Source organism: Hyaena hyaena, unplaced genomic scaffold, assembly GCF_003009895.1.
Source record: "Hyaena hyaena isolate Hyena2069 unplaced genomic scaffold, ASM300989v1 scaffold_582, whole genome shotgun sequence".
NCBI classification, from domain to species: domain Eukaryota; kingdom Metazoa; phylum Chordata; class Mammalia; order Carnivora; family Hyaenidae; genus Hyaena; species Hyaena hyaena.
In genome coordinates, this window is record NW_024081214.1 from 669657 (window position 1) to 696978 (window position 27322).

The following is a 27322-nucleotide window of genomic DNA, read 5'->3' on the forward strand; positions in this document are numbered from 1 at the left end:
TGTGTCTCCCCCTCTCTCTGCCCTTCTCCCATTCGCTCTCGCTGCTCTTCTCCCACTCGCTCTTGCTCTCTCTCAAAAATAAATATTAAAAAAATTTAAGGATAGAAATGCTTTCAATTAGGGGTGCCTAGGTGGCTCAGTCGGTTAAGTGTCCAACTTCAGCTCAGATCATGATCTCACAGTTGATGAGTTGGAGCCCCACGATGGGGTCTGTGCTGACAGCTCAGAGCCTGGAGTCTGCAGCCTGCTTCAGATTCTGTGTCTCCTTCTCTCTCTGTCCCTCCCCCACTCATGCTCTGCCTCTCTCTCTCAAAAATAAAATAAACGTTAAAAATTTTAAAAAAAGAAACACTTTCAATTAAAACATAGTTGTGTGGCAGACTTTCGATTCATACCAATTCCACATCTTATAAATTATTCCCAGCTTAATTTTGGCTTTCTTACATATTTTACCTTTGTCCTATTTTCCTTGGGGTCTATTTTATATTATCGTCTTTTACTTTATGTGTTAAATAAGCTGATAAATAACTTTTCCTTACTCTGATGAGGACACGGCTAAGCACAAATCTCCTGGTAGCAGCCTCAAAGATATCCAGGATCACTTCAGGAAAGAAGGCCCTTAAGATGCTCCAGCGATGTAGTTAAATTCCTAAATGTCCCTAGCCAACCCTTAACCAGTACTCACTGCGGCCACGTCGCTTGCATGACTGGTCTCTTGTTTGTTTAAGTCCTGAGGTCCATCCCCTTGCTCTCCTCCTGACCCAATGGTATTATTTAGATGTGCTTTGAGCGCTGAGTTCTTCAGTGTCAACTCAGCAATTCGTGCCATGACGTCCCTTCTTTGTATTAATGCCTCATTTGTTCTAAGCTGTTGCCCGTCTCCCAGTACCGAGGGCTCTTCAGAGAACACAGGGTTTCTGGCCTGCTGAATGTGTGAATGGGAACTACAGAAAGGCTGTGAGAGGTTAACGAAAGGAGCCCGGGCTTTGTTCTCCAGACCTTCCCCCATGTGAGAGACCCTCCACCTCTGAGTGAAGAGGTGACTTTCTTCATTTGGATTCTGATTGTCTGTGCCAGTAGGTAAGGTCTTCTTTTCCCAATTTTGTTCCTTCTCGATTATTTCCACAGTTGAAGGAATCCGTGGAGCAGGACGGGTTTGAACAGTCCTCCTCAATACTGTGGATAAAATATCAGAATAAACACACATCATTAAGCCATAGATTGGCACTATAATCATCTCATTACTCATCGTGGTAGTTAGAGATGTATCTCAGTAGAAGGGTTTGGCTTCTGAATGCCTAAATTATTTTAGCAGGGAATATTCCAGCAATGCCACCTCTAACAATCAAACCACAGACAATTTCATATTCCTTAAGGCTTCATCTGTATCCTTGTAAAAAAAAAAAAAAGGTCTGCCAACTTCGTATTTTAATACATGTATTAAATCATACCAGGGAATCTTGGGGGTGGGGAGAGTTTAAATACCTAATGTAAACTGAGGATGGTCAGGAAAGACATCTCTGAAGAAGTAGAATTTTAAAATGGTTACATATGTGGCAGAAAGCAGAGCAAAGAACATTACAGGCAGAGAGAACAACATATGTGAAGGTCCCAAAATAGGAAAGAGCAAAGAAATGAGTCCAGTTTAGCATAGCACAGCAAAAAGGGAGAACTGGAAAAATATGAGACTGGAGAGGTGTACAGAAACTATTTCTTGTATGAATTAATCCATGTTAGGAATTTTATAATTTAATCCAAGAGGAATGAAACCTGGAGGTTTGGCAATGAGTCAATTTCTATTTCTTAAATGCTGTGGTTAATTGGAAGGCCCAGGAATGGAAGTAGTGAGACCGGCAAGCCATGGTAGTCCAGGAGAAAGAAGACAGTAGCTCTGATTTTACTACAAAGGTGAAGAGAAGTGAATAAATTTGAGAAACATGTTGGCAACAGAACTAAGAGTGAAGAACTGGAAGTGGGGAGTCAAGGAAACACCGATCAAGATGGCATGCACAGCTGAGTGGGTAGTGATACAATTTAGAGATGGAGAAGACAAAGAGGAACAGATTTGGGGGAAGAGAAGCTGTCAAGAATTCCATTTTGGAAGCGCCTGGCTGGCTCAGCTGGTTAAGCAGCCAGCTTCGGCTCAGGTCATGATTTCATGGTTCGTTAGTTTGAGCCCTGCATTGGGCTCCATGCTGTCAATGCTTTGGATCCTCTGTCTTCCTCTCACTCTGCCCCTCCCCTGCTTCCATTCTCTCTCTCCCTCTATCTCTCTCTCTCAAAAATAAATATTTTTAAAAAAGAGAGAGAGAGAATCCCATTTTGAACAGGGTAAGTTTAAAGTACCTTATAATTTATCCCAATATCCATCCAAGCATATGGATTGTTCATGGGTCAGAAATTCAAGAGAGCCATCTAGGCTAAGATACAAAACTGGAAGTCACTGGGCATACAGAAAGTACTGGAAGCCATAACTGTCTAGAGAAAAAGAATGGAGTGAGAAAAGAAACCAATACAACATACGAGGAAGTCAACATTTAGAGATGCATAAATGAGGGGAAGCTAGCCAAGCAGACTGAAATGGAGCAGCCAGAAAGGATAGAGAAATATTACAAGAATGTAGTATGAAGGAAACAAAGATGGAGTGGTTAATCATATATAATGCTACTGTGAGACCTAGGACACAAAGACAGAAGAAAAATACTGGAGTTATTAACCGGAGTCCTTAGCAAGAGTAGTTTAAGTGAAATGACCTACTAGGGAGTGAACTCCTAGTCCAACACTATAGGCTTGCCTACTTTCACTGACAACATGGAAATGAAATTTAAAAAATTTAAAAGCCCCCATCAGTAAAGATAATGGTCTAGGAAGAAAGTCATTAGCAAATGAGATACTTCAACACATTTCTGGAAAACTGAAAGCAGATGGGAAGTGTGTGGAAGAATGAAATTGATCAGAAAACACAGCTCAGAACATGTATATATTCTAAGGAAGCTACAGGTAAAAGCTAGTCTTTCTGGGGGGACCCTAAAAAAGCTGTTAGCTCAAAGATGACAGAGAGAGAACGAGAAGCTGGAGAGAGAAAGAGAGAGTGAGAAGTAGGACTGAAAACTAGAGAATAACTTGGAAGTTCGTCTACATTACAGTTACATCAGTCAGGCTGTACTCACTACTTACCCCACCATCCTCGAAAGCAAAAACCAGCACTGAGGAGAGCAAATGTGGTAGCCCCAGTGGAAGAACTTGATCCTACCTGTATGCTGCATACCCTGAAAGGAGGCCAGCAGTTAACAGAGCGTGTCCACATACACAAAGCAACTGCTAACGAGAAAGCCTACTGGGAAAACAGACCAAGACCCACTTACATCACAGAAGAGAAAATCTATGCCAACCACCTAACCATTCAGTCTAATCATTTTATTCTTAACTATCATGGACCATAAAGTATCACCAGACATATAAGGAAAACCAACAGCACAAAGAGAAAAACCAGGATAGGTAAACAGAACAAGAGACCAAGAGGAAGTGAAGGAAAATCCAGATACAGAAGATAATGTAACAAAATTCTAACTGGTCTACTCGGAAGAGAATTTCTAGAAGATAATGCATTTGTAACAATCATCAATGAAAACAGAACAATGAGACAATAAGAAAGGCTCTTGCTTAGAAATTAAAAATATGATTTGGTGACTTAAAGAAATCTAAAAGACAGGCTTGAATACAACATGAAAAAACCCCTCTAGGATATAAGAAGGAAGATACAAGGATAGATACATAAGAAAATAATCCAAAAGGCCAACATACAGTTTTCCAAAACTGCAAAAAGTCATGTGGCTTCAGTCCGAAAGATCTCACTAGTGCCTCATTGTGCAATGAGAAAAACAACAACATTAACAACAACTATATTTAGACACACCTTATGCAATATAAGAATTAAAACAGAGGAACCCTAAAGCTTCCACAGCGAAAAAGTAGGTCAAGTACAGAGAAATAAAAGTTAGATATTGTATCAGACATCTCAACCACAACACCAGATACTAAAATTCAATGGAACATGCCCTTGATTTCTCAGGGGATAGGACCATGGACCTAGAATGTCTAGGTCTAGACAAATTATCAACCAAGTATAACAGAAGAATAAAAACATTCTCAAATTTTTAAGAACTTAGGGTTTAACTTCTGTACACCCATGCTGATGATTTCTTTCAAAAACTTGAGGGAGAAAACCAAAGAAGAAGAAATGATATCCAGGAAATAGGAGATGCAATCCAGGAGCGTAATGTTAGCAATTCCCAAGGTAAGAGGCATGCAGCAGGCCCAGCGAGCAATCAATCCGTCTACACTGGACCAGGGGATGAAGAGCTTCAGGAAAGCATCTCTAGGATGAAAATGGATTCCATGCCATAGACGCTATAACTAAAGGACCAGAAGATATTATTCACATATAAAGTGCATTATTCTTGTGTAAACAAGAGGATAAAAGCAATTTGAAATTCCAGGCAAAACAAAAACTGAGCAAGAAAGTCGCCATAAATACAGAGCAAACTTAAAGATTCTGAACAACTGATAAAGTGAAATAAAGAAATTCACACACACACACACACACACACACATACACACACACACACACACACACAAATTCACTTTGATCTTCCTAAGAACTTTTTCCTCCCTGTGGCACAAGGATTGATAGTAACAATGGATCACAACACAAAAAATAATTCTCATTTGTTTTCAACTTTCAGTACCCTTCTATAGATAAGACACAGGAGACCTAAGTGTGATAATGGAACAACATAAATGTTACCAAACGTGATCCCGTAAAAGGAAACGTTGGTTGACTGAGGGTGGGAAGTAGAAGCAAAGGAGAGCCAGAAAGGGGAGCTGGTGCGCTCGTCTTACACAGTGGAAAGCTGAGAGGTACTGCCTCAAGTTAGCCAAGAAGAAATAAAAAGTATTTGAAATCACAAAGTTAAACAACAGAAGAATTAAAAATTAAAATATAATCATCCAAATTAGAAAAGGGAAGTAGGCGTTAATGTTAATCAAACCCTCTTCTTTAATATGGGGCACCTGCGTGGCTCAGTCGGTTAGGCGTCTGACTTCAGTTCAGATCACGATCCTGAGATGGGATCCATGAGATGGAACCCTGCGTCGGGCTCTGTGCCAGACAGCTCTGCCCTTGGAGTCTGCTTTGGATTCTGTGTTTCCCTCTCTCTCTCTGCCCCTCCCCTGCTCATGCTCTGAATCTCTCAAAAATAAAATAAAAACATAAGAAAAAAATTTTAAACGCTCTTCTTTAATCAGAGTCTATAATTATTGTGTAAAGCTGACATCTAAGAAAAGAAATATAAAAGTATTTTATTTTAATTATGGAGACCACCACAAGATAAACAGAAATCTAACTGGAAAAAAAAATGATTCCCTTGGGGCGCCTGGGTGGCTTAGTCGGTTAAGCGTCCGACTTTCGCTTAGGTCATGATCTCGCGGTTTGTGGGTTCGAGCCCCGCGTCGGGGTCTGTGCTCACTGCCAGCTCAGAGCCTGGAGCCTGTTTCAGAGTCTGTGACTCCCTCTCTCTCTGACCCTCCCCTGCTCATGCTGTCTCTCTCTCTCTCCTAGAAATAAATGAAACATTAAAAAAAATTAAAAAAAAAAAAAAAAAAGATTCCCTCTTAGGGCAGGCCTAAAGATGAAAGAGGAAGAGTCCCTTGTATGTCTTTTTCCATGTGCTTTTTTTTTTTAAGCATATGGAAATATAAATTAGACTTAGCACTTGAAAATGAAAAATGAATGAGAAATCGGAAAATGAAAACAGTATTAACATACTACCGTTTCAAAAAGTGTGACTGTAAAACAAACTAGAAGTCGATTAGTAGCTAAAGGAAAATATCTATGATGGGAAATTCTAGAGTGATCCTGTCCATTATGATAGCCTTTGGCCAAATGCAGCTTTTTAAATTCAAATTCATTAAAGTTAAGTAAAATTAATAATTCAGTTCTTCAGTAACATTAGCCATTTCCAGTGCTCAAGAGCCCCCTGAGGCTAGTGGCTACCATACTCAGTGGAGCAGACACAGAACATTTTCAACATTACAGAAAGTTTTATTGGACAGTTATTCTCAAACACAACTAAATGCTGATAAAGGGCCCTATGTATCTCCTACCTTTATCTACTTGTTCAGTTTAACTGAACAATTCTTTACATGTGAGCATTCTAAACAGAATGCTGAACACTATGATGACGAAACTTCAACAATACACATTCAAAGATTATTCTATCTGCACACTGTAAAAGAAACGTATAGCGTTATTTTCAGTGCAAACCTGCTAATAACAGAGTGTTGTCTATAACAGTCCCCAAATAACTTACTTTAGTAAACATTTGTAATCATATTTGTAATCAGAGTAAAAATATTTACTGTAATTATTTCTTTAGAAGAACTTCAAGCTATTTTACTGTCACCAATGGAAAATATAATACCTCAAAAGAGATCATTTGACAAGCTTATTAATACCATATAAACATCTGAAAGATTACATTAAGGAATGAAAATCCTTCCTCAGCAGAAATCAGAATTGAAATCCCATTTCCTAAATCTAGCCAGAGTGAATAATACTCTCTAGCCTCTTAAGAGAAATACCAAATCATGGAATTATGGAGCTCGAGGAACATTAAAGATAAAAGAAAAATCTTTCATTTTAGATCCAGGAAAATGAAATGTAGAAAAGGTTAGTTTCTTAGCATGCCTCACAGCTAGGCATTGGATGGGCCAACACTCCAGCACTTCTGACTCTCAGCACTGAGCACAGTCTCCCTATGCCACAAAGATCTGACAGATTCTACAATCACATAATAAATGCCAAAACAAATTTTACAATGGTAAGGATTTGTCATTTCCTTTAACCTTTATGACCTCAGCCTGTCCTTTATTGAAAAGAAAGTACAGTCTGACAAAATTTGCAAGTCCCAATGACAGTAAAAGCTATTATAGTGGGGGTGCATGGGTGGCTCAGGCAGTTTAACATCAGAGTCTTGATTTCAGCTGATGTCATGATCTCATGGCTCATGAGTGTAAGCCCCACACTGGGCTCTGCATTGTCAGTTCAGGGATTCTCTCTCTCTGCCCTTCCCTGCTCATGCTCTCTCTCACTTTCTCTCAAAATAGATAAACTTAAAAAAAAAAGTTATTATTCAGTTCTCCTATTTAAGAATATAAACACTCTGGGCTCCTGGGTAGCTCAGTCAGTTAAGCATCCAACTTTGGCTCAGGTCATGATCTCGTGGTTTGTGAGTTCAAGCCCCGCATCGGGCTCTGTGCTGACAGCTCAGAGCCTGGAGCCTTCTAGGGATTGTGTCTCCCTGTCACTCTGACCCTCCCCTGCTCACACTGTGTCTGTCTCTGTCTTCCTCAAAATAAATAAACATTAAAAAAAGTTTTTTTTAAAGAATGTAAACACTCTTTTTAAAGAAATAAAAATGTAGGTATATCAGGGTTGAATAATATTTTTCTAAAAATACTGGAGAATACTTTTTTGATTAAAGAACTGTTCTGAAAATGAGAAAAAAGAGGCTATAGTTCCAGAAAAATGTACAGGTGAACAAATAAATATAATTTTCCAAACAATGAAGCACTCCACAGAACTTCTAAAAACCATGAGCCCCCAAGGTAAGAATCTCTAAGCTGAGGATTAACACTAAATTTAAAAATTTTTACTCTAAACTCTATGTTCTACAAAAGTGGCTCTAAATCTATTTTCATTATAATTTTTCATTATTTATGAAATAAATTTTCATTATTTATAATTTTCATTATAAAATTACCTCAATTGACTAATAAGCTAGAAACTTTCAATGAGAAAGAGGTTACTAACCACACCTGAATTACAAAATCCTTCAAGTCACAGTTCTTTTCCGGTTAAGCTTTTTAACCCTTTTTTGGTTAAGCTTTCATTACTCTTGGAGTATAATCTCTTGTTTCTTACCCTGTCCTATGTACCTGGACCATAGGGAAAAGAGGATTTCCCTTACTCCACATTTTAATGCCGAGGACTTTGATCCTTTGACCTGATTTCACATTTACAATGTCCAATAGAACAGATACATAATGAAATTCAACAGTGGTATTTCACCATTCTTGTAATACACATGATATAAACAATCTTGAAAAATCCTCCTTCTGCTTAAAGGTTATGTATAGCAATCAACAGCTTTCAGAATTCAGTTTGTCAAGTAACAATGGACACAATATGTTACATATTCAAGGCATACAAAAGCAACGGGCACACCCTCTAGAAGAAGCCTGCTCACCATCCTGCAAGGGAGAGAATTCTGAGCTGCTCTTCTGCCTGGGTGGTGTTAACAACACAGCTGGCTCAAATATATGCGCGGGAAAACTGCTGGCCAGATTTGCACTATCTGGAGGGGCTGGCGCCTGAGACAGTTTAACAGGCAAGTCTTCCTGTGCGAATGCAGCCACCTCCTCCCCTCGGAACACCAGTGGCACGGAGACGTCAGCATTTACAGCAGGGCCCTCTGAAGAAGATGAGAGAAGATTAGCATTTACAGAAACCATGGACACACCGCAGGTGTTTATACTTACATGCATTTCCATAGAAGGCAAAATCACAAGGACCCTACTAGAGCCTTCACTTTCTTTTTTGTTTTTAATTTTTTTTTTTAACGTTTATTCATTTTTGAGAGAGAGATAGAGTGCAAGTGAGGGAGGGGCAGAGAGACAGGGAGACACAGAATTGGAAGCAGGCTCCAAGCTCTGAGCTGTCAGGACAGGTCCCCACACGGGTCTCAAACCCACGAGCAGTGAGATCATGACCTGAGCCAAAGTCAGACGCTTAACCGACTGAGCCACCGCGGTGCCCCGAACCTTCACTTTCCAAGCCATAGCCTCGTTAGCTCTCACGGTCAAGGCTTCTGAGGGGCCAGCACTGAGAAGAGACCATTTTTGAGAAAACCACTGGTGGCCCCTAGCCCTTGAGACCTGCCATAGCCACTGACTTTATCTCACACAAGTCAAATTTTAGTCAGCCACTTCTTAGAATCCCTCATGAGAAAACGCCCCTAAATACACAGAACACTCTCCACACACAGACACTCCTCATGATATTACTTAGAAGCAAAAAACATGAAAAAGCCTAAATGTCCTCTTCAGCCTATTGGCATATGATGATACACGAAGTGAAGAAAGGCTTTCAAAACATCAGAATCTCTAAGACTCGGTATTTCTTTCTTTCCAAGACCATCTCCTCTCCTCCTGAGCCTGGTACAGTGATGAAAAGTGCTGGCACTAAAGCCCCCCTGGTCTTGGAAGCAAGTTCTGCTACTTTCTAGTTGTGTGATCTTGCTAAGTTACCAATTCTCTCTAAGCCTTGGTTTTCTCATCAAGAAAATGGGGATAACAGTGATACTTACTTCATAAGACTATTATGAGGAGTAAATGAGATAATACATGTAAAACACTCAAAAAATGCCTTGCATAGAGCAAATAGCCAATAAATATTAGCTGAAAATGATAGTAGCCATTGTCACAGTGACAGTGCTGCCTATGTACAAACAACCAATAACTCCACCAAGCTTACAGTTTTGTTGACTCCATCCGTGTTTAATACCTGGAGTAATAAGTCCACACCCACCTGGACTGTCTATAATTTTCCTACTCGAGGATCCCCTTTCTGACACCTGACTTTCTTCGTTGCTCTTTATCACAGGACAGTTCTTCATGGCCTGTGTGAGCGATATCAGCTGCTCATCTGTTGTGACCATGTACTGCTGAAGTCTCGCCTAGAGAAAAGAGAATGAAATACCATCATTGGCATATCAGACATCAAATCATCACCTAGATATGTATAACCATATCATTATCTTAAATAGTCTAGGAACTTTGAACTTTCATTCAAACACTAAAATAGTGCTTTTGTAAGAACACATAATCATAAATATCTTAAAAGTTTCATGATAGAAGAGTGGTTAAATGTATCATGGAATATTATTAATTAATAAATACACTGCTACAATAAGGATTAACCTTTTTATAGGGCTTTTGATTTATAAAACCTCTTTACATAGATGGCATCAACTTACACAAGCTTCCCCAGAGGCAGGTATATCATGTGGAGGAAATTTAACAGAATATTTTACGGGCATTTAAACTTATAAATGTGATCCTATAAGGGCTTATAGTAATGTCTATAAAATAATGTTAAGAGAAAACATTTACAGAGATAAGGGATATTATACACACATAGATACAGACATATATATCCAAGATGTACAAACACTTGATAAAAATCAGAGATGGTCAGAAGCCAGAAGTATTACTGGTAGAACTAGTGAATGAAGTCTACTAAACAATTTCATATCAGCCCAAATTTTTTCCCAAAATTACACACTCATCTCCAATGGCTCCCTCAGCATCTCCATCTAGAGCTCACATAGGCTCAAACTTTACATGTACAAAACCAAATTCCCCCTGAACACCCCCACTTCATCAACAGCACCTGCATCCCTTCTAAATATTCAGTCCATAACTTTGGAATCATGCTTGACTCTTCTCTCTCAGATCCTCTCCTTGGCCCCATATCAGCAAATCCTACTGCTTGCCTTCAAAATATATTCATAATTTAGTTCCTTTTCACAACGTCTCCTACTTCCAACCTAGACCAGGCTGCCATGTCTCACCTGGATTATTTCACTAACTCCTATCTGTAACATTTTGCTTCCATGTTTGACCACCCGGAGTCTAGTTGTATACTATTCCCCAAGGGGTTTGAAGTCCTTTGGGGCACTAGAGTGAACTCACAGGGGCACCACAGGGCATCTTAAATTTTTGAGGAAAACAAGGCTGCTCAACATGTCAGGCACCAGTGGACTACTAGCTTGAGGTGGTTCACAGCTTCCATATTAAATCAAAATATATCCCCTTTGATGATGTCGTACCTTCATGAAGCTGGGTTGTCAGTAGCTGCTATGATAAAAAGCATCACTGCATAAAAATTACTGTGAAACAGGAAATAAGAATGACAGTGTCCAAAATGATTCCAAGCTTTGAGAAGCTGTACAGTACCCAACAGGTAGATATAGCCCATCAGTAAATAATTGTGGCTATTTATTCATGAATACAAATCTAACTTTTTCTATCAATATTTTGATATTTTGTGGGTTTTTTCCCAAACAGCATCTAAGTTTTTAAGACATAAATACTTACTAACTAGTTTGAGCCTAACTACTTAATAAAGGAAAGTTTTGGGTAATTCTTTCGGCCTACCGGTGTCTTGAGATACAAAGGGCACCGTGGACTGGGAAAGGGCAGTGATCTCTGATCTAGTCTCCGCACAGCCGCCCACAGTGATCTTCATAAAACCTCAATCACATCACATCTCTTCTCTCCTCAAAACCCTTCAGTCGTGTCCCTTCTCACACAACATAAAAGCCCAAATTCTTACCCAGCCTGCAAGCCCACGTGACCCAGCTTATCTATTGGCTCTTGCCTTCTACTTCTCTCCCTTCCCCACACTCGACTCCAGCCACTTTGGTACTCATGCTTTAGAGCTCCACAGGCATGCTCTCACCTCAACACCTCTGCACCTGCTGTTTTCTGCCTAGACTACTTTTCTCTGAGCTATCTGCACACTCGCTCCTTCACCTCCTTCAGGCCTTCCTCAGACAGGCATGGCCCACCCCCATTACAATTCCAGACCCTAGGTACTTCCTATGCCTCTTACCTGCTTTATTCTTCTTTACACTATATACCACCATCTAACTTGTAATATACTTCACTTTTTTTTCAGGATTTACTTAGAAAATAAACTCCATGAGGGCAAAGATTCCTTCTTTCTTCACTACTGTACTTCCTACACCTAGAACAGTGCCAGGCCCAAATCAATAAAGATTTGTTGAGCCAATTAGTACATTTAAAAACCATTCATTTTCCCAAGAGAACTGAAGGTCTATGTTCACACAAATACTTGTACGTGAATGTTCATAGCAGCATTATTCATTCATAATACACAAAAGGTGAAAACAACTCAAAAATCCATCACTTGATGAATGGATAAGTAAAATGTGGTATATCCATAAAATGGAAGACCAGTGGACAATAAAAAGTAATGAACTACTGAAAACATGCTAAGTGAAAAAAATCAGACACAAAAGATCACAAATTGAATGATTCCATTTATATGAAATATCCACATTTGGCAAATCTGTAGAAACAAAGAGTAGAGAGTAATATCTAAAGAATATCAAAAGGGCATAAATGAAGAATACAGCATTGAGGCAGGAAGATTTCCTAGAAGAAATACTGTGTAACTTTAAGTTTTTTTGGTTTGGCTTGGTTTTGTTTTTTGAGAGAGAGAGAGACAGCAAGAGCACACATGAGCAGGGAAGGGATAGACAGAGGAAGAGAGAGAATCCAAGCAGGGTCTACGCTTTTGGTGCAGAGCCTGATGTAAGGTTCAATCTCACAACTGTGAGATCATGAAATGAGCCAAAATCAAGAGTCAGATGCTTCACTTACTGAGCCACCCAGGTGCTCCCTTTGTAAGTGCTTTAAAAACAAAAAAACAAACAAACAAAAAAGCAATTATCCAGACAAGCGACAAAGAGGACTTATGTAATAAATCTGAAGATACTACAAACAATTTTAAATGGCATATGATTACAGGATGCTTCCTCAAATGGTATCCTCTGCTGTTTTGAAATTAAAAGTAGCTATCATAACAATTTTTTAGTTCACATTTTGAATAAACTACTGTAACACTGGTAGTTATCATTTAAATGTAAATTCTGTCTTCTCCACTAAATAGTATGTGTCTTAAAGACAGTAGATTTATTCTATACATAATTAAAGTCCAAGTTTCTACTATAGTACCTCCAGTATAATACATGTTCAATAAAAGCTACCATTGATGATAATAAAGAAGTGAGAGGTGATCATATCAGCATAACAAAACCAAAGGCAACTAGAAGAGAATCTTACAGATTCTTAGACATTTAATGCTACTAAACACAGAAAAGTTTGGGACCTTATCTAAGTACCTGGGTTGCAGTATTTTCTTCTCTGAGGAGAAGAATTTCAGCTGTAAGAGCATCAATGAGCTCTCGATGATCACCCAACATGTGTTCCAGTTGCTGCCTTGTCTCCACTTCTTTACGCAGCTGGAGCTCACTCTACAAAAAAAATCAACTTCTATCAAACAAAATCAACTTCCATCAACACTCCCATCCAAAAAAAAACTCCTATCAACAGCATCAAATACTGAAAACTAAAAGTTTCTACTCAAAGCTGTCAAAAAAAGTACTTACAAAATACATATTATGTGACAGTAATGAGAATGAAATATTTTTATTAAAAGGTTTATATTTCATTAAAACGAAATGCTGTATCCTTTCCCCTTCTTTAACTAGAACACAATAAACAGAATGGTATGCGAATTAAATGACTACAATTTTTGCAGAATGAAGTGGAGGCGAAGCACATATACATATACATACTGGCTGAATACACACAGAGCATCTCTAGAAGACATGCTGGTAATCAGAGCTGGCTCCCAGGAAGCAGACCCGTTAAATGGAAGTTAAGGGTGGGAATTAGGGGGCAGCTGGGTGGCTCAGACGGTTAAGTGTTGGACTTCAACTCAGGTCATGATCTCATGGCTTGTGGGTTCGAGCCTTGCATCAGGCTCTGTGATGAAAGCTCAGAGCCTGGAGCCTGGTTTGGATTCTGTGTCTCCCTCTCTGCCCCTCCCCTGCTCATGCTCTCTCACTCTCTCTCTCTCAAAAATAAATAAGCATTAAAAAAAGAAAGGGTGGGAATTAGAATTTTCATCCATATCTCTGTTTCTTTGAATTTCATACCATGTGAATGCATCACCAATTCAAAAATAAGTTCCCATTAAAATAAAATGAAAAACAAGTAACAGGCCTATTAAATGATCTACCTTCATTAAGCAAGTGATTATCTAAAAAGTATATGCTTCTAAACCTGCAATACTTTCAGAAAGCCAAACGTACACTCCTGGAGATTTCTAACCTAAGGGTGGAAGAATGTGAAGACTTTCCTAAGTCTGACCATACAATAAGTATTTCACTAAAAAGCAATTTTAGGAGGACATCTCTAAAGAAATTGCAACATCTGAATTACAGCAATGAGTCAACAATTATAATAATAAAATTTCCTTGAACATTTTTTGCTGTATTCGACAAATCTAAATGTATAAAAAAAAGTTTAATTAGGTTTTTTGAAAAATGAAATGTATAGCTAACTCTAATTCCATAGCATTCTGAAGACTGATTATTCACAAATGAACTAAAAAAACCAATTCCTACTAGTTTTATAAATTATTTTCACAACAACAAAATATCTCCCATTTCAGACACTGATGAAAAGCCCAAGTTAGTCACACAGATAACATGAGAAACTTTCCCCATCTGTGTTTATAGGTTACAGGTATGCCGCTCTCCGAACTCAACTGAAGTGGGAGTAGGGAGCAGAAAAAGCATCAGAAGAACACATTGAGTAGTTCTATTGAATCTAATACTGCCAAACAATAATATTCCGTATCAGCATATGACAGGATTTTATTTATAGCAGGTTAACCCTCCTAATTATATTTTACTAAAGCTCATATTAAAATCAACATCACTTAGCTGACCATGTATCAGTATACTAGATGATTTATAAATCAGCATGCTGAGGAAAATTAAGATGATAAAACTTCACTGCAGATAATCTAAAGCTGAGGTATTTTAAACGAAGCTATTCAAATTTGACTATATTTTATTTGGAGATTGCAATAAATTAAGCGTAGAGCAAAACAAAAACAAAAACAAAAAAACCTGAAGCATGTCTACCAGCACTTTAAAGAGGAGACTCGAATAACCTCTTGGTCTTACCTCTTTCAGGTAGCGAACCAGGCGACAGAGGGAGCCCACCAGCGACAGAGTGAAGCCTGTCAGACCCTGACTACCCTGCAGTCCCTTGACCTCACGTCCTGTACACCGTTCATATTCTTCCATTTCATGTTCCACATCATTTATCATGTGTTTGAGGACATCCAGGCTGGAATTACTGCTACTTGGTAAGTCTGTGGAGGCCGTGCTAGCTGTCAGCATGTTCTTCTTCTGCTTGGAAGGAGCATGAGAATCCAGTTTTCCTTTCACTGATAATGAGAGAAGTCATTCTATTATAAGACCAGGAAAAATTATACCAGAAAGCTACTAGAAAAACCTTTGACTGTTATTCACAATTTATAAAAGTTTCTTTTTATGTTTATTTCTTTATTTGGAGAGAAGGAATCAGCACAAGTAGGAAAGAGGCAGACAGAGAGAGAGAGAGAGAAGAGAGAGGATGAATCCCAAGCAAGCTCTATGCTATCAGCACAGAGCCCAATGTGGGGCTTGAACTCCTAAAACTGTGAGATCATGACCTGAGCCGAGATCAAGAGTTGGAGACTTAACCAACTGAGCTACCCAGGTGCCCCAATAAAAGGTTTTTATAGATGTTATCACTATGTTTTCATAAAATTCCATATAGGTCGACACTGTCTATAATGAACACACTGGAACCATCTTTCTATGGAGTTACATGGCATAAAACATTTCTTCGCCATCACTCAACAAAGTCTTAATTAGGTGGCTCCGACTGATGAGTATAAAGGGAAAAACTTTATTAAGAGATTAAGGAGGCTGTATCACGTTACGTGTTTACTAATTCATCTTTGCAAACTAAGGGACTGAACCTTTATTTAACAACTGTTTCTGCTTCCTTGAGTTCAACACTTGTCCCACAACATAGCTTGAGTCTAGAGTCTCAGTAGAGTCTTCAGATTGAAGTCTGGTGTGGATTCTCTTGACAGCATTGGTAGCATTCAGAGCAGCTAAAAGAAAAAATATTTCCAAAAAAATCTCTAGTGAACAAAAAGTTTTAAGCATTCCAATTAACACATCAATCAGTATCTTATTCAATTAGGTAAAGACAGTCAAGACCAAGTAACATTGCTTTAAAAATTACTATGTTTAAGAAAGAACAGACTAAAACAAGTCACTATTCTGTGAGAAATAAGACAATGGGGGCGCAAACCTTTTTGTTCCCCTGATGGAGGAACAGATGATGGAGTTTCTGGAAGGGTTGTTACTTGTGACTGTGTTGTTATTTTCTGCTGAGTATCAGTCCACAGTTTTTTAATTAACTCAGAATTATCTTCCTTTAGTTGGTGGAGAAACCTATTAATTATGGGACAAGAAGCTACATTAGAATTAATAAATGATTGATGGAACTTTTAATACTTCATAATAAAAAAAATACATTTTCTTTAACCGATTAAGACAGATGACTAAAATGTCAGTCTTCTTAGTGTTAGAAGAAATCATTCCATCTTCCTCCCAGTTTCCTACCTACATGGCTCCTAATCACAGAAGCAATTTGCTCTTTCTGGACTTCTGTGGTATGGACCCCATCCTCCTCTCTCTTTCCCAGAGAAAATACATGGCTTGGTCCTTTCTGGTTTCTCTCTCCTGTGAAGACTACCCTCAGAACACAGCCTCTGCTCATCACTTAAGTAAAGTAACTGCACAGCCTCTGCCCTGAGTCTCTGGGAGCAGGGAAGGGGAAGTGCTGCAGTACAGGGAGTCAGAGAACTAAGCCTTTTGCTATCATCATCTTTATCTTTGATAAGGCTGATATTTTACTCTCCACTCACCTGATTCCTTTGACTATTTCTCAGCTGGACTGAGGCTTAAAAGGGGTGGGAGACAAAAAAGTGGAAACAACCCAAATGTCCACCAACTGATGAACGGTTAAGTACAATGCACTACAACCACACAGTGGAGTATTACATAGCCATAAAAAGGAATAAAGCAAAGACATGTGCTACAATATGGATGAATCTTGAAAACGTGCTAAGTAAAAGACACCAAACACAAAAGACCACATACTGAATGATTCTATACATATGAAATCTCCAAAATGTGCAAATATATAGACATAGAAAATAGATTAATCTGATAGATCAGACAAGGCTGAAGGGCTTGGGGGGGAAATGGGGTTTGACTGTTAAAGAACATAGGGTTTCTTTAGGGTAATGAAAATGTTCTAAAATTGACTAGAAGTTGCACAACTTCTCACATTCTAAAAATCACTGAATATGATACTTTATGTGGGTGGATTATATGGTGTGTGAACTATAAATCAATAAAGCATTATAAAAAAAAGCAGAAAAGGGAAATCTTATTCAGTGGCTGCACAAATCTCAACCTAAGGGAGTTACCTTCAGCAAATTATGCACAGCACACTGCACATTAGTTGCTACAAAACATATTTAGCAATAGGCCTATAACGCAATCCATTCAAAGGGGGCTAGTTATCAAAGCATCAGAAAGACTTCTCTGTAAGACAGTGTTAGCTCTAAGTCCAACCTTCTGGATAAATCCTAAGAAAAGTGCTATAATGAGATTTCTGCACAAGTTAGGAAAGTCCAAACCAGTCTGAACTCACTGTCTCTAATGTTTATCTTTTAAAAGTCAGGTTATGTGAAATGAAAACAAGAAAAATGATACAATGCTACTTATGGTAGGTTAAGAACAGCCTCCCCAAAGATACAACCAAATCCCCAGAACCTATGAATGTTACCTTACCTGACTAAACAAGGCTTTTGCAGATGTGATTAAGTTAAGAAGGATCTTGAGAAAGAGGGGTGATCCTGGATTATCTGGATGGGCCCTAAATGCAATCAAGTGCATCCTTCTAAGAGGGAGACATGGAGAGATTCTGACACACACAGAGAAGGTAATGTGAAGATGGAGGCAGAGACGGGAGGTATGTGGATCAAGCCAAGGAAGGCCAGTAGCCACCAGAAGCTGGAAGAGGCAAGGACTGGATTTCTCCTTCGAGTATCCAAAGGGAATATGGCCCCACCAACACCTTGATTTCAGCCTAATGAAACTGACTTCAGATTCAGGCCTCCTCAACTGTGAGAGAATAAACTTCTGTTGTTTTAAGTCATCAAGTCTGTGGTAATTTATAAAAGCGGCCACGAAAACTAATGTAGACTTTGGTACCTGGATATGAAGTGCTGGCGTAACAAAATACTGAAAATGTGAAAGAAGCTCTGTTATTTAATAATGGGTGAAGCTGGAAGAATTTTTAGGTGAATGACAGAAACATCCTAGATTGCCTTAAATAGGCTATTAGGAGAAATATGGACGCTAATGACTCTAGCATTGAGGGCTCAGCAGGAAGTGAGGAACATGGTAGAGAAAGTCTCTATCATCATAATAGAATACTGGTAGAAATGACTATTAAGACCCTTCCACTGAGGGTTCAGAAGGAAATGAGAAACACATTATTGGAAACTGGAAGAAAGGCAATCCTTATTACAAAATGGCAGAAAACTTAGCTGAGTTGTGTGGAAAGCAGAACTTGTAAGCAATGAACTTGGATATTTAGCTGTGGAGACTTCCAAGCAAAGAGTCAAAGGTACAGCCTGCTTTCCTATTGCTACTTACAGTAAAATGCAGAAAGAAAGAGATACATTTGAGTTTTCAAGCCAAAAGGAACCAGAACTTGATTATTTGGGAAATTTTCAGCCTGACCAGAATGCAAAAGATGCTCAAATTAGGAGACACTATTAGGAAAGCATGCCCTGGACAGAAGGTCAAGTGTATGGCTGGACATGTTTTGCTAATATGAAGAGATTAGGCATCTGACTCATGGATCCCCTCAATGATCTCAAAAGAGGCCAGCAATATAGATGGGATTATCCAGGAAAGATCTCTGGAAGGCCTCTTACCTAATGGCATACAACATACAAAAGAGACCCTTGAGATCTTCTGAGAATGTTATACCAGCAGAAATACTGCCAGCTTGGACTGAAAGGGACAGAGATAGGATAAAGTGAAGGAAAGGTGTCAGACTCCCAAAATTCTGCAGTCAGCAAACAGGCTGATAAAATTACTCAGGTGTAAGCATGAGATTCAAGGAAAAAGAAGAATGACTTCAAAGCCAGAGCTGTAGGTATAAAGGCATGCAGAGGTTAAGGCCAAAGCCACAGACACAAAGGAGCCATGGACCCAAAGGGGTGAAGCCTCAAGCCACAGAAGATTATTACCAGGCTTTGAAACCTAAAGGAATTTGCCTTGCTGAGTTTCTTTTTTTATTTTTTACTTACTTTTTTGAAGAATTTTTAATGTTTTATTTATTTCTGACAGAGAGAAAGCATGAGCAGGGGAAGGTCAGAGAGAGAGGGAGACACAGAATCTGAAGCAGGCTCCAGGCTCTGAGCTAGCTGTCAGCATAAAGCCTGACATGAGGCTCGAACCCACGAACCATGAAATCATGACCTGAGCCAAAGTCAGGCACTTCACTGACTGCGCCACCCAGGTGCCCCATGCCTTGTTGAATTTCAAAGTTGCTCAGGACTGGTGACCCCTTTCTTCCTTGGAGTTTCAAATGAGAATGTCTATAATTATCATCCTATGTCTCTTCCATCATTGCATATGAAAAGCAGATAACTTATTTGGGTGCCTGGGTGACTCAGTCAGTTAAGTGTCTGACTTTTGACTTCAGCTCCAGTCATGATCTCGCACTTCGTGAAATTGAGCCCCGCGCTATTAGCATGTAGCCTGCTTGGGATTCTCTCCCAAAATAAATAAACATTTAAAAATTAAAAAATAAAAGCAGATAACTTATTTTCTAGCTCCACAGGATCATATATAGAGATGAATACTGGCCCAGAATGGATCTTACTCAGACCTTACCCATACCTGCTTTAGATGCTAAGATTTGGTTTGAGTTGATAACATTTAGAGGAGATTTTGAACTCGAATTCATGACGAGACACCAGAAAATACTAGAATGGGAGTGATTATAAATTTTGCATGTGGGCCACTGGGGGACTATGGCAGAACCTGAAGGTATGTCTAAGAGAAGCAAAAGAAGACTTTAACATACACAGAGAGGAAGGTGATGTGAAGATAGAGGCAGAGATTGGAATGATACAGCCACAAGCCAAGGAAGACCAACGGACATCAAAACCTGGAAGAGGCAGGGGCGCCTGCGTGGCTCAGTCAGTTAAACATCCAACTTCACCTCAAGTCATGATCTCACAGTTCGTGAGTTCAATCCCTATATGGGGCTCTGTGCTGTCAGCTCAGAGCCTGCTTCAGATTGTCCCTCTCTCTCTGCCTCTCTCTCTCTCTCAAAAGTAAAAAAAAAAAGAAAGAAAGAAAGAAAAAAACACTTAAAAATATTTTTTAAAAAACACCTAAAATTGGCAAAGAACAGATTCCCCTCTTGAGACTGGAGGGAACGCAGCCCTGCCAAAAGCTTGATTTGGGTCCAATGAAACTAATTTCAGATGTCTTGCCTCCTGAACAGCGAGAGGATAAATTTCTGCTGTTTAAGGCCACACAGGAACATATATTCACAGAAAGTTTTAAACCAGAAGGCACCTTAGAGACCATGTGTTCTAACCCTCATATTTTACAAGTGAGGAAATAAAGACCTACAGATTATCTAACTATTAAATAACCCAACGTAAATAAAGACCTACAGATTATCTAACTATTAAATAACCCAACGTTTATTCTCCAGATTCCAAGTCTAATGCTTCTTCTGATACCTCATGTTTAATAGTTAACGAGTAACATTTTGAGATATTAGATATTCAAAAATTGGAAACAGTCTATTCACACAACTGAGGAGATAAAACTAACCTTGCCCAACCAAATAAAAAACAATAATTTGATTCAAATGTAAAGAATAAAAGCAACTTTGTACAAGATTACTTATATTTGTGTTCTGAAAGAAAAAAACTGCTTAAAAGATGACACATGTTTCCAGGTCCTTAAGAAAACAGTGACCAGCTACACCTGAATCACTCTACTCCAAAACCCATTAGACAGGGCAACAGGAAGAGCAAACCCGGCACATATCCCATACCTTCTATATTACTGTAAGACAGAGACTACTACTAACTTCAAATTAGTTATAATATAAAACACACACCAAGTTCCAGCAAAGATATTTCTTGAGCTCTTGTCAGAAACTCTAGCTAGGATCGAGGGCAGTTCAAAATGACTGCACAAAGAAGAAAGCTGAGAGCCAAATGGTGACAAAATTACCTCCAGAAAGAAAAAGTCCATTCTAGGTAAGCAAATACTTAAAAAGAAAAGAAAAACACACACACAAAAACCCCAAACCTAAGCAGTCACAATACTACCAAGAAGTGTGTAGAACCCAAGGTGGTGAGACTTGGAAGGGCAGCACTTCTTGATGTGAACAGGAAGGAAGAAGTGCTCTTAGGAGGCTGAGTGCTGAGGGCAAAAAGAAGTATATTATCTTAACACATTTAACTAGGGAGAACGGTTCCAGACAAAAAAGGAACAGTACTGGAAGACAAATCAAGTTTCACCTCTTAATACTTAAAAAAAAAAAAGAAAGAAAAAAGCATCCATTAAAATAACTGTGCTTCACTGTAACTGAGAAGAACTACTCCAAACTCCCAACCCTCTCCACAAATATACAAACTAAAACACTCTACATCCATGCAAAGACGGTATAACAAAACAGAAAATATAACTGAAATATTCCAGCTAATAAAAATTTCTCCCCTCCAAAGAAAAAGCAGAAAATAAACTGTGACAAAACACTTTAAGTGGAATTAAATACACTTAAACAAGCATTTGGAGATATATATCTTTAATCAGAAATTCCAACACTAAGACCAGATAAGGACAAAACCCAAGAAGAAGCAAAATAAGAAGTGACTGAACTCAGTAAAGAAAACCAAGAAAAAGAAAAACCCGGAAATAAAGATTAAATTACAATGTGTCCAATGGAGAATTGCTAACTAAACATTTAATAAGGAAGACTGAAGAATTATAGGAAAACAAAAAAATATAGAAGAATAAATAAGGTTAGAGAGAAAATACTAGGAATAGAAGACAAGAAACATCACTTTTATGTATATAAAAGGAGCCTCTGAAAAAGAAAAACAAAACAATGATATCAAACTAATATTTGATACTACAACCCAAGGAAAATTTACAAGAAAAAAAAAAAGAAAGATGGGCGGCTGGGTGGCTCAGTTGGTTAAGCGTCCGACTTCGGCTCAGGTCATGATCTCACGGTTCATGGGTTCGAGCCCCATGTCAGATTCTGTGCTGGCAGCTCAGGGCCTGGAGCCTGTTTCAGGTTCTGTGTCTCCCTCTCTCTCTCTGCCCCTCCCCCACTCATGCTCTGTTTCTGTCTCAAAAATAAATAAACTATAAAGAAAAATTTTAACAGAAAGAAAAGAACTCAATCTATACACCAAAAAAGGCAGCTGTGTTGAAAAAATTGACCTGAAAAGGTAAACCCAAGACACAGCTTAGCAATATTAGATTTTAAAGATTACAGAAATAAATTTTATTTATTTATTTTTTTTTTTTAGTGTTTTTTTTTTTATTTATTTCTAGGAGAGAGAGAGAGACAGCGTGAGCAGGGGAGGGTCAGAGAGAGAGGGAGTCACAGACTGAAACAGGCTCCAGGCTCTGAGCTGGCAGTCAGCACAGAGCCCGACGCGGGGCTCGAACCCACGAACCGCGAGATCATGACCCAAGCGAAAGTCGGACGCTTAACCGACTAAGCCACCCAGGCGCCCCAAAGATTACAGAAATAAATTTTAAATATAAAGGAAATTAAGTACCTACATAAAATGCCAAACTATTTATAAGGGCAATAAAATTATTCTAGCATCAGACTTGTCAAAGCAACATTCAAAGGAAACTAAGAGTGGAGGAGAATTTTCAGGAAAATGAGGAAACTTAAGGAAACAATGTATCAATCAAAGATTTCCTATCCAGCCAAGCTGTCCCTCAAGCTTTTAAGCTCTCAAGAACTCAAGGAATACTATATTCACAAACCCTATAGCATGAACTCTGTCTGACAGATCCAACCAAGAGTTAACTAGGTAAACATCAAAAAAGGACTGATGATGACCATTTATATTTAATTGTAGCTCCAAGACTAAAACAAAAATGGCAATACACAGGGAAGAGTAACATATAAATGTTTTATGTTCTGTCAAAGCCAAAAAACGCAGCTAAAAGAGAAGGCCAGAGAGAAAAGGGAAAGCATGAGACTACAAAATAATTTATTTGTTGTACAGGAAGTAGGTAGAAGTCAAAACTCCATTTAAAGCCAACACACGAGACAATAAAAGATTAAAGAAAATCGGGGAATAAAGTCTCTATAAAAGGTAGATATAAAGGCAACCAACCAGAACAAAAGTACAAACTTCTTAGATACCAACAGAAATTTTTAAGAGAACAGAGAAAACATCACACAGAGAAGGAAAACTGCAATTACAGTATAACACCATAGTACTATAAAACAATATGACAAAGTTGACATCAAATACATCAACTATATTAATAAATATTACAGGCTATAACTTAATTAAGCTAACTTAACGAATTAAAGGAAAAAAAAGATTCTCAAACTGGCTAATAAGGCAAGACCCAACTCTATGTTAAAATAAAAAACACACCTAATACACAACTATTTAGAAAGGCTGAAATAAAATGATGAGGAGAGGAACCAGGTAATTAGAAATAAGAAAGCAGAGATTTCATTCCTGATATCAAACAAAGCAGAACTGAAGCCAAAAGGTATTAAATGTGAAAAAGTACAGTTTATAATGCTAAAAGCCATATTTCACAATGAAGATACAATACTTATGGATATCCATGTACCAAAAAATGCAATAATCACCAGTACAAGGATAGAGGTATTTTACAAAGAGAATTAAATATACTTAAACATCAAATGTGAAGAAAAACAGAAACACGCTAACAGTCAGAGACTTTTAATACATTACTCTCAACATAAGATAGTGGCAAAAATAAGTAAAGACACAGAAAAAGTAAACAACATAAGCAGTGAAGTAGATTTTATGGATATACATATAGAACTTTAGACCTTGTTAATATAGAATATACCTTCTTCTCAAGCACACGAATGGAACATTCACAAAAATTTAAACATATATTAGGTCACAAAGAAAACATCATTAAGTTCTACAAGTAGAAATATTATAAACCACCCTCTGAGTATAATAAAATTAGAAATAAGAATACCAATAACAAAGAGGCTCTTCTATTTGGAAAGATTTTTTTTTTAAACCTTCTATTAAACAATTCTTATGTAAAAGAAAAAATACAAACTGAAATTACCTCATTTCTAAAATAACAAACCACTACATATTAGAATATATGTTACACATTTAAAGCAGTGACCAGAATAAAATTCAGAACCTTAAACGTGTTTATCAATTAAAAATAAAGTATGAAAGGGGTGCCTGGGTGGCTCAGTTGATTGAGCATCTGGCTTCAGCTCAGATCATGATCTCACAGCTCATGGGTCCAAGCCCCGTGTCAGGCTCTAAGCTGACAGCTCAGAGCCTGGAGCCTGTCTTTGGATTCTGTGTCTCCCTCGCTCTCTACTCTCCCCTGCTCATGCTCTCTCTCTCTCTCTCTCTCTCAAAAATAAATAAAACATTTAAAAAATTTTTTAAACAAATAAAGTATGAAAATAAATATATTCAATTACCAACTGCAAAAGAAAGCAAAGTAGAAAAAAGCAAAGTAAACGGAAGAAAGCTAAAAGAAGCAAAGAGTGAAAATTGATAAGAAGACATCAGAAAAACAGTAGCTCTAATTAATAAATCAAAATCCAGGTTCTTTGAAAATTTTATAAGATAGACCAATCACTAATTAACCTAATTTTAAAAAGTCGGGAGGGAGGCAAAGAGAAATGAAGAAGGGGAGATAAGCATTAAGGCAAAAGACATTTTTTAGAAGTATAGAGATCATCTGCACACCCTATGGAAATACACGGTTAAGACTATAAAAAATTTCCTAAGAAAATATAACTTACCAAAATTGATTTGAGGAGAAATAGAAAGTATAAATAATCCACTCTCCATGGAAGAAAAAAAGTTATTATGATACTTTGCCACAAAAAAGTACCATGTTCAAACAGTTTCGCAGGGGAATTCTACAAACCTTTTGAAGAACAGAGGGTCCCCAAACTACATAAATTGTTTTAGGAATTAAACAATTAGAAAATGTTCCAGATGCTTCTCATGAAATCAAATATAATATTGTTACCTCAATCTGGTATTAAATTTTAAAAATTATATACAATATTATTTATGAATATTAATGTAAAAATACTAAATAAAATATTAACAAACAGCATCCAGCACCACAATATGAAAATAATACACCATGGCCAAGTGGAATTTATTTCCAGGATGCAAGAATAGTTCGATATTAGGAAATCCATAATCTAATGCACCATATCAATAGATCTAAGCAGGAAACTCATATGATTATCTCTACAGATCTTGAAAAAGTCAACACTCATTCCTGATTTAAAACAAAATAAAATAAGAACTGATAGATATTTTCTTAGCATTGTTAAAAAACAAAAATCAAAAAGAACAAAAACTTCACTTCTAAAACCAGAACTTTACTTAAGAGGAAAGAGTCACTTTCACAGATCAGGGACAACACATAGACAGATGCCCACTATTTTTTTTATTTTCACTATTTCCACTATTATTTAATACCATCCTATAGCTACTGCAATATACAAAAGAAAGCAACTAGAGATATAACATTTAGAAAATATATAAAACTTTGTCTATTTGCAGATGACATGATAGAATACCTGGAAAACTCCAGAAAACCAATGCTAAAACTAATTCAACCAAGATTCAATTAAGGTAGCAGAAGATCAAGATAACACACTAAAATCAATAGCCTTCATAAATAAACACAAACAACTAGTTAGAAGGTATAATGGGGGAGAAAAAATCCCATTTAAAAGAGTAACAGGGGCGCCTGGGTGGCTTAGTCGGTTAAGCATCCGACTTTCGCTCCGGTCATGATCTCGCGGTTCGTGGGTTCGAGCCCCGCGTCGGGCTCTGTGTTGACTGCCAGCTCGGAGCCTGGAGCCTGTTTCAGTCTGTGACTCCCTCTCTATCTGACCCTCCCCTGCTCACGCTGTCTCTCTCTCTCTCTCCTAGAAATAATTTAAAAAAAAATATTAAAAAAAAAATAAATAAATAAAAGAGTAACAAAAAAAAATTGAATACTTAGGGATAAACAAAAAATGGGCAAAGTCTATGTAAGAAAAATATTAAATCATTACAAAAAGAAAAATATACAAATGGAAAAACATACTTTGTTCTGGATAGTATAAAACCCAACATAATAAAGATGTCAGTTCTGCCTAGTTAATTAATTTACTTTATTTTTTTAAATCTTTATTTTTGAAAGAAAGAGAGAAAGAGTGAGACAGAGAGAGCAGGGGAGAGGCAGAGAGAGAGGGAAACACAGAATCCGAAGCAGGCTCCAGGCTCCAGAGCCGGACTCAGGGCTCGAACCCATAAACTGCGAGATCATGACCTGAGCCAAAGTCGGAGGCTCAACTGACTGAGCCACCCAGGAGGCCCTGCCTAATTAACCTATTAATAGAACAAAAATACCAATAATCTTTTCTAATACAGCTGGGTAAGTTGATATTAAAGTTCACATGGATAACTAAACATGTAAAAATCATGAAGAAAACTCTGAATTAAAAAACAGCTATGAGGCAAGTCCATTCAAACACCACAAACTCTCTCTAATTAAAACAGTCTGGTATTAGAGCATAACTAGAGCGATAAGGCTAATGGACTAGAATAGTAAATCCAGAAATAGATCCAAGTACACATGGTAACTTAAAAACACAGGTAGAATCTGAAATCAGTGGGGCAAGGCCAATCCTTTTATTTATTTATTTATTTTACAAATAGTTTATTGTCAAGTTGGTTTCCATATAACACCGAGTGCTTATCCCCACAAGTGCCCTCCTCCATGCCCATCACCCCCCTCCCCCCCACACCCATCAGTCCTCAGTTTGTTCTCAGCATTCAAGAATCTCTCATGGTTTGCCTCTCTCCCTCTCCCCCACTATTTCCGCCCTTCTTCTCCCCCACGGTCCTCCGTTAAGTTCCTCCTAATCCTCCTATAAATGCAAACATATGATATACGTCCTTTTCTGCCTGACTTATTTTGCTCAGCATAACCCCCTCAAGGTCCATCCATGTTGCCACACATGACCAGATTTCATTGTTTCTCATTGCCATGTAGTATTCCATTGTATAGATAAACCACATCTTCTTGATCCATTCGTCCATTGATGGACACTTAGGCTCTTTCCATGTTTTGGCTATTGTTGAGAGTGCTGCTATGAACATTGGGGTGCATGTGCCCCTATG

At 38.0% G+C, this 27322-nt stretch overlaps 1 protein-coding gene across 8 annotated transcripts in view; it reads right to left on the bottom strand.

The window, feature by feature from the left end:
• The window catches only part of SPICE1 (spindle and centriole associated protein 1), a 62649-nt gene that overhangs the window by 7625 nt on the left and 27702 nt on the right, over positions 1–27322 (bottom strand). For 7 of the 8 annotated variants that reach the window (XM_039256649.1, XM_039256650.1, XM_039256653.1 and 4 more), the window contains 7 exons: positions 16096–16238; positions 15755–15892; positions 14910–15175; positions 13053–13184; positions 9650–9797; positions 8310–8534; positions 686–1176 (listed from right to left, as the gene is read on the bottom strand). In XM_039256649.1, coding sequence (XP_039112580.1) covers positions 686–1176; positions 8310–8534; positions 9650–9797; positions 13053–13184; positions 14910–15175; positions 15755–15892; positions 16096–16238 — 1543 coding nt within the window. The remainder of the gene's footprint in view (positions 1–685; positions 1177–8309; positions 8535–9649; positions 9798–13052; positions 13185–14909; positions 15176–15754; positions 15893–16095; positions 16239–27322) is intronic. The other variant, XM_039256654.1, reaches the window with a different exon arrangement.